General features: G+C 42.9%; 2 protein-coding genes across 4 annotated transcripts in view; one reads left to right on the forward strand and one right to left on the reverse strand.

Moving 5' to 3' along the window:
* Window positions 1-11,835, reverse strand: part of DHX29 (DExH-box helicase 29) — a 49,093-nt gene extending 37,258 nt beyond the window's left edge. For both annotated transcript variants that reach the window (XR_016220191.1, XM_002714035.5), the window contains exons 1-7: window positions 11,299-11,835; window positions 9,200-9,273; window positions 7,323-7,436; window positions 6,044-6,173; window positions 5,203-5,348; window positions 4,164-4,292; window positions 1,697-1,823 (exon numbers count right to left, since the gene is read on the reverse strand). Coding sequence is in view for 1 of the 2 variants with exons in the window: in XM_002714035.5 (XP_002714081.3) it covers window positions 1,697-1,823; window positions 4,164-4,292; window positions 5,203-5,348; window positions 6,044-6,173; window positions 7,323-7,436; window positions 9,200-9,273; window positions 11,299-11,479 (901 nt within the window). In the remaining variant the exon portion in view is untranslated. The remainder of the gene's footprint in view (window positions 1-1,696; window positions 1,824-4,163; window positions 4,293-5,202; window positions 5,349-6,043; window positions 6,174-7,322; window positions 7,437-9,199; window positions 9,274-11,298) is intronic.
* Window positions 11,836-11,910: 75 nt separating this feature from the next.
* MTREX (Mtr4 exosome RNA helicase) overlaps window positions 11,911-13,734 on the forward strand; it is a 101,233-nt gene continuing 99,409 nt past the window's right edge. For both annotated transcript variants that reach the window (XM_002714036.6, XM_089312787.1), the window contains exon 1: window positions 11,911-12,058. In XM_002714036.6, the coding sequence (XP_002714082.1) occupies window positions 11,931-12,058 (128 nt within the window). In that variant the 5' untranslated portion in view covers window positions 11,911-11,930. The remainder of the gene's footprint in view (window positions 12,059-13,734) is intronic.

A 13,734-nucleotide genomic window follows, 5' to 3' on the forward strand; every position in this document is an offset into this window, starting at 1 on the left:
TGCTGTGGTGCAGGGGGTTAACGCCATGGCCTGAAGCGCCGGCATCCCATATGGGTACCGGTTCTAGTCCCAGCTGCTCCTCTTCCAATCCAGCTCTCTGCTATAGCCTGTTTCCCAGAGATTAGCAAACTGTGGACTGCAGGCCAAGTCAAGTTATTTTTGTCTGGCTTGCCAGCTAGAATGGCTTTTACATTTTCAAGTGGTTAAAAAAATAAAGAGAATAAAAAGAGAACATGAGAAAGTTATCTGAAATTTATAGTTCAGTGTCTATAAATAAAGTGTGATAGGAACAGAGCCCTTCATTTTTTTATTATCAATTGCTACTTTCATGCAGTAACAGCAGTGTTGAAAAGTGGTGACAGAGGGCCGGCACCATGGTGCAGTAGGTTAATCCTCCGCCTGCGGCACTGGCATCCCATATGGGTGCCAGTTCTAGTCCTGTCTGCTCCTCTTCCCATCCAGCTCTCTGCTATAGCCTGGGAAAGCAGTGGAGGATGGCCCAAATGCTTGGGCCCTTGCACCTGCATGGGAGACCTGGAAGAAGCTCCTGACTCCTGGCTTCAGATCAGCGCAGCTCCGGCTGTTGCGGCCATTTGGGAAGTGAACCAACGGAGGGAAGACTTTTCTGTCTCTTTCTCTCACTGTAACTCTACCTCTCAAATAAGCAAATAAAATCTTAAAGAAAAAAAAAGTGGTGACAAGAGTATGCAGTGGTGAAGTCCACAATATTTACTGTCTAGCTCTGTAGAGGAAATACGGCCATAGCCAGAGACAAAGACAGAAGAGCGGGCCCCCTGCTCCCAACACAAACCTTGAAAAGTGGCTGCTCCCAATTAACCAGTGAGGCAGCTCCCACTGTTACCGAGTCCAGGTTGGGAAGATGTCCTAAGTTCTGCTTCTGTAACTCCAGACATAACCCTGCCCTATAGTCTTCCCCTGGTATCTCTTTTATAAACATGCCGGGGCCGGCGCCGCGGTTCACTAGGCTAATCCTTCGCCTTGCGGCACCGGCACACCGGGTTCTAGTTCCAGTTGCCCCTCTTCCAGGCCAGCTCTCTGCTGTGGCCCGGGAAGGCAGTGGAGGATGGCCCAAGTACTTGGGCCCTGCACCCCATGGGAGACCAGGAGAAGTACCTGGCTCCTGCCATCGGATCAGCGCGGTGTGCCGGCCACAGTGTGCCGGCCGTGGCGACCACTGGAGGGTGAACCAACGGCAAAGGAAGACCTTTCTCTCTGTCTCTCTCTCTCACTGTCCACTCTGCCTGTCAAAAAAATAAAAAAATAAAAAAAAATAAAATAAACATGCCGGACCCACTGGCCATGGGAAGTGCGGTCCTAAGTCACATAGGCTGCAATCTGAACCCACCAGTGCTGTTACAGTTAAGATCTGACGCTGATGAACCTATAAGCAGTGTAAGAAACTCAGGATTGTTGCTCAGTTCTCAGGAAGAGATTCCAGCTGAGCCCGCTGGTGTGCATAAACTGCCAGGATCCTCCACTGTCTCTGGTGCCTGTTTGAATGAAGGGAGTTTTCCAACTCCAGGTTTCTGTAACAGCTTATTACAGATAAGTTTGCCAACCCCAGGCATAAACTGTTAGCAAACAGCACACCCATAAAAAGGCATCCTCCATCCTAGGAAGGCTGACAGAGACAAGACAATTACATTTACACACAGGAGAATCTGGATGTGTTTACCTCTTTGAAATTTCCTTATCTTTTCTTGAGCCTCTTTTTGGCCTTGCTTGTTTTTTTCTAGTTTAAAGGCAGCTGCTTGTTCCTTCGCATCCAGAAATTTCGCTGCAAGGTGCAAGTACCTTTCATTCTGTTTCAAGTAAGTCAATGAAGTGGAAATAAAAAGAAGAGCTAAGATTAATTTATCAATGGTCAATATATTCTCTCAAAACCTGGGATTTTTGACCTTATTCTTTGAGTCAGCAAATTCACTTTTAGCAATTTTTTATAGGAAATAAAGCAAATGCAGAGATTGTGAGGCACATAAATGTTTATTGAAGTGCTGATGGTAAAAAGAAAAACTGGAAATCATATCTAATATATCTCTGCAGAGAAAACTATTCAATTGCTAGAAAAAGTATGAGATAGCAAAAGAAAAAATATAATCCACATGGAGAAACTTTCTTGACCCATTAAATAAAACAAAGCAAACTTCAGAATAAAAGTAAGTACGAGGGACTGGTATAGTCGTGCAGCAAGTTAAGTCACAGCGTACAATGTGGGCATCCCATATCGGAATGCCAGTTTGAGTGTTGGTTGCTCCATTTCCTATCAAGTTTCCCACTAATGTGCAGTGGAAGATGGCAGTGGAAGATGGCTCAAAGAGTACTGCGTCCCTGCCACCCATGTGGGGAACCCAAACGGAATTCTGGGCTGCTGACTACAGCCTGGCCCAGACCTGGCTGCTGTGGCAATTTAGGGAGTGAACCAATAGATGGAAGATCTCTCTTATCTTTTGCTCTGCCTTTCAAATAAATAAATATGTATTTTTTTTTTTTTGACAGGCAGAGTGGACAGTGAGAGAGAGAGACAGAGAGAAAGGTCTTCCTTTGCCGTTGGTTCACCCTCCAATGGCCGCCGCGGCCGGCGCGCTGCGGCCGGCGCACCACGCTGATCCGATGGCAGGAGCCAGGAGCCAGGTGCTTCTCCTGGTCTCCCATGGGGTGCAGGGCCCAAGCACTTGGGCCATCCTCCACTGCACTCCCTGGCCACAGCAGAGAGCTGGCCTGGAAGAGGGGCAACCGGGACAGAATCCAGCGCCCCGACCGGGACTAGAACCCGATGTGCTGGCGCCGCAAGGCGGAGGATTAGCCTAGTGAGCCGCGGCGCCGGCCTCAAATAAATAAATCTTTAAAAAGAAAAAATGAGTTCATTTCTGTAAAAATTATTATATAAATATGTGCATTTAGAGGATTGTGTATGTAACAATACGCATCTGAAAGCTGCCTTTCCGTAATCTGGATTTTATGGACAACAGTCAGATACATTAAATAAAAATGGCACCTAGGAAACATGGATGTTCCAGAAATGGAGGACATAACTACTGAGCAAAAACTAGGAAGAGTTTTCTTTTTTAAAAGATTTATTTATTTGAAAGTCAGAGTTATAGAAAGAAGGGGAGTCAGAGATCTTCCATCCACTGGTTCACTCACCAAACTGCTATAATGGCTGGTGGTGGGACCAGGCCGAAGCCAGGAGCCAGGAGCTTCTTCCTGGTCTCCCACATGGGTGCAGGGACCCAAGCGCTTGGGCTATCCTTTACTGCTTTCCCAGGCCCATTAGCAGGGAGCTGGATCGGAAGTGGAGCAGCAGGGACCTGAACTGGCACCCATAAGGGATGCTGGCATTGCAGGCGGTAGGTTGACCTGCTGTGCCACAGCACTGGCCCCAGTAGGAAGCTTCCAGGTAAACAAACTAGTTGTGGCAGCAGAGTAGAAGCATAAAGGCATGGGGTAGAGAAGAGGATGGCATGAGTGGCGCTGCTATGAAACACAACTGTTGAAAGCAAGGGAAGAGACAACTGAGCAAGCACAACTAGATGAATTCCGGGACCACACTGTGTAGAAGTGTAGATGGGAGGTTTAGGTATCTCCTTAAATTTGTCCAAATCACACTCACCCTTTCCTCTCTATACTATATATGGCACTCACACCACCATCCCTCCACCTATGCTTCCCTTGCCATCTTTGGCTCCTCAGCCCATTTTCCCCACAACGTTTACCATGTTAACCAATATTAAATGTACTGTTCAGTGGTTTGTACAACCATCATCACCACTATCCATCTCTAAAACTCTTTCCATCTGGCAAAGCTAAAACTCATAAAACAGAAACTCCCCACAAACCTCTCCCCACCGTCAGCCTCTGACAACCATTATTCTTTTTTTGCAAGTATTACCGAAAGAATTTAGCATACTCCTTACACTTAGGGTCTTCAGATGGTTATCTTCTTAAGCATGGGAGAAATGTAATTGACATCTATGAAGAGGTTACTTTATGCCAAAATTTTAAGTAAGTGTTAGTCTGTTTAATTTTTACAGCAACTCCTAGAGATATTTCTCTAATTTATAAATAAGGAAAGTAGGCTCAGAAAAGTACAGTATTTTGCCCAGGAATATCTAATTATAGGCCTACTACAGATTTCTACTCACAGGGTCAAATTTTTCTTCCTCTTCTAAACTTTTAGAACTTTCACTCTTTTCTTCTTCTTTTTGTCGTTCAGCATACTGCAAAATCCACTCCTTCATATTTACTTCCATATTCTTGTCTTCCTTTTTTGGCTACAAAGAGAAAACAAATGTTTGAAATACCAAAGTTAGAAAAAGATGTCTTAACTATCAATGTCACTGCTTTTACAATTTCTTCACATTCACAAACAGCAAACACAAAAGCCTTAAAATCATATTCTTTATTGTTCAGAGAAGGATGAATGAATTGAACTCAACATTAATTTAAGAAGTCTAAACCTACAGAATCCAAACTATGTTAACATAAATAGATAAAACAGAATTAAAAGAGAACTACTAAAAACTTGTGTTATTTCTTGAAAACAGTGCTTTTATTAGGAGGATATTTCCAAAAATGTTTTATAATACACAGAGTATACCTAATGTCCACAGACCTTGGGTATGGCCATGTGAACTGATTCAACCGATGGGACATTAGCAAGAGGGACAAAACAGGAGTTTGGTAAGAATCTTTACACTGTGTTTTATCATTTTGAAATATCTGCTCTTGGAAGCCAGATGCTTTGTAGGAAATCTGACCAGCTGGAGACTACCACACAGTTGAGGAAACCCAAGTTAGTTATGTGGTAAGACCATGTGGAGGGAGAGAAGTGTGAGGGATGCTTGGCTGGCCTCCAGCTGAGGAACTAGTCATTCTATTAAAGATGCCACTGTGGATGTCCCAGCTTTAATAGATATCTCTTGGAATGGAAAAACCAGCCAGCTGAGCACAGCCTAGACTGCAGAAGAATGAGGAAAAAGAACTAGTTGGCTTACACTACTACATTTTGGGGTGGCTTGTCATGCAACAATAGATAACTGAAAAAGTGATAGAAAAGCCTGGCAAACCCATCAGTTATATGTAAGAACTGAAAATGTTTCAGAAACAGGAATTGTACTCATAAACTGTTACATGTGCTTCATTCTGATTTTATGTAACTTCCAATGCTTACTTCTAAATTACCTTAATCTTAGGGTCTTCTTCCTGTTTTTTGATTTTAGGTTGCAATGGAGGTGAAATAGTGGCTTGTATTTGAGGAGCCTGAAATTTTGGCCTACTTTTAGCTTGCTGCTCTTCAAATTCCTGACTGAATCCTTCAGGAAGTGCATCTTAAAATAAAATAGACTGTGTTGAAAATAAGGATGCATATGATACATACGACACATAAATATTTGTTAAGCATATACATATATCCAGCATAGGCTTATAGCAAATAATTTTCTTCTAACTCTCATCTCCTGGGAAATCCTGTGATGAACCTGGTTTTACTTGTTGAACTAGAAGTAGACACATTCATCAGATGATAGCTAGCCCACTTCTACCTGGCCATTTATTTCATGCTCACCACGATAAACTCCTAAATTTTCAAAAAAAGATCTTAACCTTTCTCACTATTTGGGTGTCATGTCCTTAATCAGCTACTAAAATGACTTGCACTCCAGGTTCTTGTCACAGATTATGACCATGATCCTCTGTGTAATTACATACTATTCATTATATATTATTTATTCAAGGACAGCCCTAATATTTAAATCAAAACCCAATAGGGTTACAGTGAGGCAAAATTTGAGACTGTTACTTTAACTGCATTGTAAAATGACCACCAAAAACTGAAAGTGGCACACAAAATTTTTTTCTTGCATATATCACAACCTCTAAGAATATACTGAAAAAAAGAGAAAGAGAACACTTTAAAAGTGAATATAACAGTGAAAAATTTTAAGTACAAGTCAAAAGGTTAAGATAAATACTGGTACTATTACAAAAGGTTTTAAACAAAGAATTAAAGGTCAATATTATTTACCATCTGAAAGATTTAAACAGAGCCAATCCAAGGCAGAATGAAGATCACCTCCATGTAAAAGTGTATTGGTCATTGCATCTTCAATGTCTTTAGTCTTAAATGAAAATGCTTGTAAAGCCATGTATAAATCCTATAAAAGGAAAATGTAAAAAAAAGTCACATTTGTTAATTTTCTCTTCTTTCATTGCTAATTTTTTCTCATTCATTTTAAACCAGAAATTCTAATATAATTTTAGTTTCAAAAAATGCTTTCAGTAGTTAACAAATATGCTCTTTATATTGATAATCTGGGAATGACAGATAATATTTTAAACAAAAAAGACGAGGAGAAATTGCTTATATTCTCATTCAGCAAAAATATTACTATAGTGTGGTATGTTTCCATTAATTTTTCTATGATTTTTGTAAAAACAAATTTCACTTAACATTTTAACATAAGCATCTTCCCATATTTTAAGAAACTCTTCATCATTTAATAGTTATACAATGTTCAATTAAATAGACACATCATAATTTAACATTTTCATGTGGCTAGACACTTAGGATATTTTCTTTTAAAAATAACAGTGTTTCAATGAACATCTTTATACATAAAGATAAAGCAACTTAGTTACTTTCTAAAGCACAATTTTTAGAGTTGTGTTCAAATTGAGCCGGCATACTGTTACTTACTCATTCATAACCTGAGGCTCCAACCTGCTGTCATCTTTCCAAGATTCAATTTTCATTTGAAAAAACAAGACCAAATACATCCAGCAAAGTGCCCAGCACAGAGTCTAACATAGTAGGTATTCACTAAGATAATTTTGAGGCTGTTATTTTGTTCTCTTATTTTAATGTATGCATTTGTTTTATTCCCTCTCTCATCTTGCAGATGGAAACCATCTACATAAACTTTCCAGGGAAGTAGGAAAAAATGTGTGTGTGTTTGTTTTATTTATTTATTTACTTAAAATGCAGAGCTACAGAGACAGAGGGAGAGACAGAAAGAGAGAGATCTTCCATCCATGGGTTCATCCCACAAATGGCTGCAATGGCCAGGACTGGGTCAGGAGCTAGAAGCTTCATGTAGGTCATTTCCTGCTGCTTTCCCAGGTACATTAGTAAGGAGGTGGATAGGAAATGGAGCAGCCAGGAATTGAACCCATATGTGATGCTGGCATTGCAAATGGCGGCTTAACTGCTCTGCCATAATGCTGGCCTCAAAAGTATTTTTATCTTACATGTGAAGCTTATAAATGACCCACTAAAAGGAACTTCTAAAAAGTTTGCTAAATACCTGTAATTTTTTGGCAGTCAGTCTTCCAGAAATCATTCCCTTGTCATTATTTTGCTTTTTATGTTCGTTGATTACTCCAATAATTCTTTGCTCTAGTTTGTTATTAATTACCACCTGTTGAAGCCAAAACAGAAATATCAATTAGAAACTAAGTTATTAAAAAATCAGAAGGAAATCATATAGTTTTCTAGATTCCTAACAACCAACCCCAAAATTTTAGCTAAAATCAGATACAGCTTTCATTTTTTGGACTAGTGTTCCTTTGACTATATGCCTAACACATACTTAAGAAAAAAAATAAGATATAGAAATCAACAAGACTACACTTAGCAAGAAGAAAATTCTTTTATAAGGCCTCTTGAGGCCAATGTTTCAAGACATTGTTCTGGGACTACCCTTACATTGCTATGATATAGATTCCATAGCCCTATCCTAAACATTACAAATCAGAATCATTGAGGATGAAGTACAGAAATATGCCTTAAGGTAAACCAGTCCAAACACTTAGTCTGATAAAATAAAAAAGGAATAGATGATGTAAAGGTCTTTTGGTCCCCAGAGTTTGATTCTTATTTTTCCCTCCTAGCTATTTTACCTTTCATTTATCTCACATTTTTAACCTAAGACTACACAACATCTATCTGTAAAAATCTTTCCTTTATTGCTTTTTTCTTTTTAAAAGATTTTATTTATTTCTTTGAGAGGTAAAGTTACAGACAGAGAGAGGGAGAGACAGAGAGAAAGGTCCTCCATCTGCTGCTTCACTCTCCAAATGGCCCAAATGGCTGGAGCTGGATCGATCCAAAGCCAGGAGTCAGAAACTTCTTCCAGGTCTCCCACATGCGTGCAGGGGCCCAAGCACTTGGGCCATCTTCTACTGCTTTCCCAGGCCATAGTAGAGAGCTGATTGGAAGAGGGGCAGCCAGGACATGAACCAGCACTCATATGGGATGCTGGCACCACAGGCAGAGGCTTAGTCTACTATGCCATAGCATTGGCTCTATCACTTCTTACTGAATGTCTACTATGCAAAAAGCATAAAAATATACTTCAGAAATTCAGTTTGGCCCAGCAAACATCATAGAGAGACAAATTATAACCCCGCATAACAAGTCTTTAAAAAGATACATTAAGGGGGGGATGACGTGGTGTAGTGGGTAAAGCCCCTGCCTGCAATGCTAGAATCCCATATGGGCACTGGTTCAAGATCCGGCTGTTCCACTTCCGATGCAGGTCTCTGCTATGGCCTGGGAAAGCAGTAGAAGATGGCCCAAGTCCTTGGGCCTCTGTACCCGCATGGGAGACCCAGAAGACGCTCTAAGCTCCTGGCTTCAGATTGGCGCAGCTCCAGCTGTTGCGGCCAATTGGAGAGTTAACCAGCAGATGGAAGACCTCTCTCTCTGCCTCTCCTTCTCTCTCTGTGTAATTCTGACTTTCAAATAAATAAATACAGCTTAAAAAAAAAAAAGATACATTAAGTGCTAATAGACCCACCAAGAAAAATCAACCTGGTAAGTTATAAAGGACTTCTGCATTCTAGGCTGAGAATATATGGGCGAAAATTGGAGTCATAAAACCATACAGGATTTGAGAAAAGTGATGTCTCATGAACTAAAATTAAAGTGAAGAGTGATACAGAGTAGGTTGGAAAGGTATTCTAAGTCAGACCCAAAAGGATATATTCACCTAATGGAGACCAAAATTTCTTACAGGCTCTCATCATCTGTGTTATTTACTTTTATTTATTACAGATTAGCTCTTAAGAGTATTATTTGCAAAAATTTATAATAATTAAATTTTTATATTTAAAGATACATCAGGTTTTTGAAGAAAAAAAAGAACACCTATTGAAATGACTCAAAACCTTGGTTACTTACTTTCAAAATAGATTTATCCACATTTGCAGGGCCACCAGAGTCATTTGCAGAATTAAAACTATAAATTTTTGGACCTATATATAATAGAAAACAAAGAGTCAAGGCAATTTAATGGGTAATATTCATTATGTTATTTTAATTTCTCCCAAAGATAGTTAAATATTTTAGTTTTGTTCATTTCTCCACATTTAACCAAGTAATTCAATCTAGTAGTTAGTGATACCCCTTTTTTAATTTTTTAGAACATTTTATCCATTAGCTTTCTCCTAGGTTAACCAGTTTCTCGTAAAATGCAAATGTCTGTCTCTTTTACATTAAATCTGTCTTCATATTTTTAATTAGATGCTTTTCTTCCTGGCACTTAGCTGGGAATGTTAGATTGCTAGCAGCGAAGACGGGACATCTGAAGAGAAAGCACTCCTTCTCAAGGAAGGATGCTGGTAGAAAGGGAGGCAGGAGTTCCTGCTGTCTTTTCTTCTGAGAAGCAAGTCCAAGATCCTGGTAGTAGCATTCTAGTGCTGCCAAAATTAAAGACTACAAACTTGATGGTTGAACAGTATATGAATTTACTCTCTCAAATTCTGGAAGCTACAAGTTTAAAGCCAGAAGGGAAAATTAGTTTAGGGAAAGAGGGAGGTTAGTATTAGCAATGTTAAATTTGAGATGCTTGCCAAAACATGGCCAAATAGTCCAAGCAAATGTAGAAACAGCTGCCTTGAGTTTAAAAGTGCAACCAAGATATGACACATTGGTTTACAAAGGAAAAGATACAAGTAATGGAAACAGATGTACTCTCCTGGAAGGGGTATGGGAGGGAACTACACTGTCAAGAACTGCCATCCTGGGAGAGGTTGGCATCTGGGGACTAGAGGCCTAAGAACCTGATGATACAACAAATGACTATCAGAGAGGTCCAAAAATGTGGGCACCTATCAGCAAAAGACAAAGCGAAAGTTAAAAATAAGCCTAGTCCAGAGTAGATGGGAGACATTCTGTGTATTTCTCATCATAACTAGATACAGATTACAATAAATTGCAGGGTCAAGAACTGGTAGCCACCTTCTACCTGAAGATCTGCTATCTGCCTGCTTTTCCAGTCTATCTTCCTACCCTATGCTTACTCTGCGAATTCTTCCAGAACCCCAGGTTCTTTCCCAAGATCTTCGCACAAGGCGGTCATTACCTCCGCTGGAATACTAACTCCTTTTCCATCTCCATCTTAGTTTGTCACTTCTTTAGAGACCACCCGAGATTCTTGCTGCCCCCAGTAATAGATTACCCTGTTTAAAAACTCTCAGGCTTGTCTTCGTAGCACTTATCGTTATAAAGCTATATGTCCACACGGTTAATGCCTATCTCTGCCACGAGACTGGCAAGTTCCATGAAAGGTGATGTCTCTACAGTATTTCACTCATCTCATTCCCAACACCATGTCAGATATACGGTGTTCATATATACACAGATGCCCAAGAAATATTCGTTCAACGAGTATTCCAAGAAGAGCTACAAGCCGAGTGGCCTGCTGATCTGCAGCAGGAACTGGCCAGCTCCAAAGATGAGCTCTCAAACCAATCTGCAAGTCAAGCAAAAATTCATGGCTGCGGAAAAGAAAAGCAGTTTTATCATAGGTCACACCCGTGCTCACTGTGTATGGAAGTGACTGCCATTCTTATGATTGATTTTTCCAGAACACTTGGTGACACCACATCGCTGCTGAAAGCGATACGAAGAGCAGGTAGAAAACGGGAGGTTAGGACGGAACTCCACTCGGTACCAGTCTCTGCGGAGCCTAGCTAGCCGAGGATGACGGCCGCGGACGGCTCCCTGCCGACACAGGGGCGAATGCATTTACTTTGTTCTTGGAAGAAGGAAAAGTGGGCAACAGAAGGGAGACGCCAGGCAGCTACAACCCTACAGTCGGGAACCGTGGGGGCTCTCACAGCTTAGACTGATCTAAAATAAGGCCACCCCTTGGAGAGCCAGCAGGTGTGATACAGATTTGGGAGCCCGAGAATCCGCCCAGGCTGGAAGCCTCCTTCCCAGGCACAGGCAGCAGAGAGTCTTCGGGTTGACAGGCAGGGGCTAGCGATCCTTCGTACCTTGTTTGACTCGGGGCTCCCTGGCGCCGGCAGCGGCGGCGGGAGGTGGCCTGGCCACCGGCTTCTTGCTCTGGGCCTCGCCGGCTGCTGCGGCCTCGGCGGATTTGGCCCTGGAAGCGGACACGGCAGCCCGGACTGCTGCGGCCCCGGGTGCCTTGTGTTTCTTGTTCTTGCCGCCCATGCTGTAGCAGTGGCAGAAGATTCCTCCCGGCCCAGTGACCTCAGGCGACACCGCACAGCCCTGGAGAGTTCTTCACATTCCACTGCTCGTGCTCCGCCACCTAGCCTCCCCCATCCGGGCTTCTCCGGTCTCGGCGACCGCTGCCACGCGATTGGTCCGATTCACCGGGATCCGCCTTCTTGCCCTTCCCCCTCCCGGTACCTGCCGGGGGTCGGGGACCAATTGTGGCTGACTGTTGTCTCTCTCTAGCCTCGAGCTGTTTACCCTTAGTGGTCTGAAAGGGAGAGGAAGAACAAAAAGAGAATGAATCTGGGAAGAACTTCCGTCGGCTGCGCGACTCGATTACTTTTGTCTCCTGCGGGCCACTGTTGAGCCGTCCTTGGACGTCACGCTCGGTGCGGTTGCAAGGCATCGTGGGTAGAGGGAAGATTGGGTCTTGCGGTTCTGAAAGATGGCGGACGCGTTCGGGGATGAGCTCTTCAGCGTGTTCGAGGATGACTCGACCACTGCGTCCGGAACCAAGAAAGACAAGGAGAAGGGGAAATGGAAGGGTCCGCCAGGGTCTGCGGACAAGGCCGGGTAAGGAATACGTCATACGTTTTTATTTTTTCTGTCGGTATTGAGGGTTGAAAACACGATTCCTCTCGGTGATGAGGGCAGGAAACAAGACCCCTGTAAAGAGCACGAGAAAGTGGGGCGTAAATTGAGTGGCTTGGGGGAAGCGAAGGGACTTGAGAAAGAGGTCGGGGAGAGAGGGGGAATGCTGGTTTGGGGAGGCCGGGTCGTGGCGTTCTTGGTATCCGCAGGCTGCAGGAACTCCCGCCGCTCCCTTCCCCTCTTCCGTTACCCTGAGCCTACCCCTGTCTTCGTGGTGGGGTCGTGAGGGCAGGTGGGGGCACCCCCCAGGTTCTGTACCTGCAGTGTCAGCCAGAATCTTTGATAAGACCAAGAGCTGGTTGAGTAAAAAGGGAAGGAACTTAGAAGCAGCGAGTTGACCAGAGGGGAAGATCAGATAGCAGCAGGAGAGAGAAATGTGATGACGCCGTAGCTCACTCTCCTGTAGAGTGAAGGGGATTCTGTTAGTGCCCACCGATAGGGTTGTTGTGAGCGTTAAGTGAGAGGCTCAGCAGACGTTCAGGGCATAATAAAGTCTAGCCTTGCTCAGTTTAGGTTTTGTAATTACTGGACCCTGAACACGTGTAGGCTGATGCGTGTAACCACGGGAGGGCAAGTCATGGAGTTCTAGAGGAACTGCTTACTATTTATTTAGTACCCTAGACCAAGTCAGTGCGTTTTAAAAACTTAAGAGCTTTGTAGGGAGCGGGCGTAGTGGATTAGATGGTAAAGCCACCACCTGCAATTTGGTATCCCGTTATGGATGCCGGTTTGAGTCCTGGCTGCCCAACGTGGGATCCAGCTCACTGAGGCCCCCGGGAAAGCAGCGGAGGATGGCCCAAGTGCTTGTGCCCCTGCTACCCAGTAGGTGGGTAATAGTATAGGGAACTCCATGTACTCATGAGACTGAGCTACAGTAGTATCAAGTCATGATCTGTCTGTTTCCACACACTTTTTAAAAAAATCAAATGCTGCTAATCATGTTACTGTCCCCTAAATATTGCAGTCCTTTTTAAAATATATTTATTTTTTATTTACTGGAAAGGCAGAGTTAGGGAGGGGGAGACAGGACTATCCACTGGTTCACTCACCAAATGGCTGCAATTGCCAGAGTTGGGCCAGACTGAAGCCAGGACCCAGGAGCTAACTCCAGGTCTCCCACATCAGTGCAGGGGCTCAAAAACTTGGGCCGTCCTCTGCTGCTTTCCCAGGTGCATTAGCAGGGATATGGATCAGAAGTGGGGCAGGTGAGAATCGAATTGACACCCATTTGGGAAGCTGGTGCTGCAGGTGGCAGCTTAACCCACTATGCCACAGCGCCAGCCCCAATACTTCAGTATTCTTATAGAGCAAAACTAACAGTTCCTTAACGCTGTTGAATATTCAAGTTCCCCAGTTATTTCAAAGGTGTTTTCTTGGTAATTGTTTGATTTGAATCCAGACAAGGCCCATACATTGTTTTCATTTTTCTTTCCTCTAAGTCTTTTCTTCTACAGAGGTCTCCCTCTTTTTTCCTTATGCCCTTGATGGGAAAAGGAGAATCCAGGTCATTTGTCCTATAGAATTTCCCACATTCTGCATTTGCTTTCTTAAACTGTCATTTAAATTGCCCCTTTGACCTCAAGGATTCACAACTTGGT

The sequence above is a fragment of the Oryctolagus cuniculus genome, chromosome 14 (assembly GCF_051225735.1).
Source record: "Oryctolagus cuniculus isolate XC-2025 breed Fujian yellow rabbit chromosome 14, ASM5122573v1, whole genome shotgun sequence".
NCBI lineage: Eukaryota > Metazoa > Chordata > Mammalia > Lagomorpha > Leporidae > Oryctolagus > Oryctolagus cuniculus.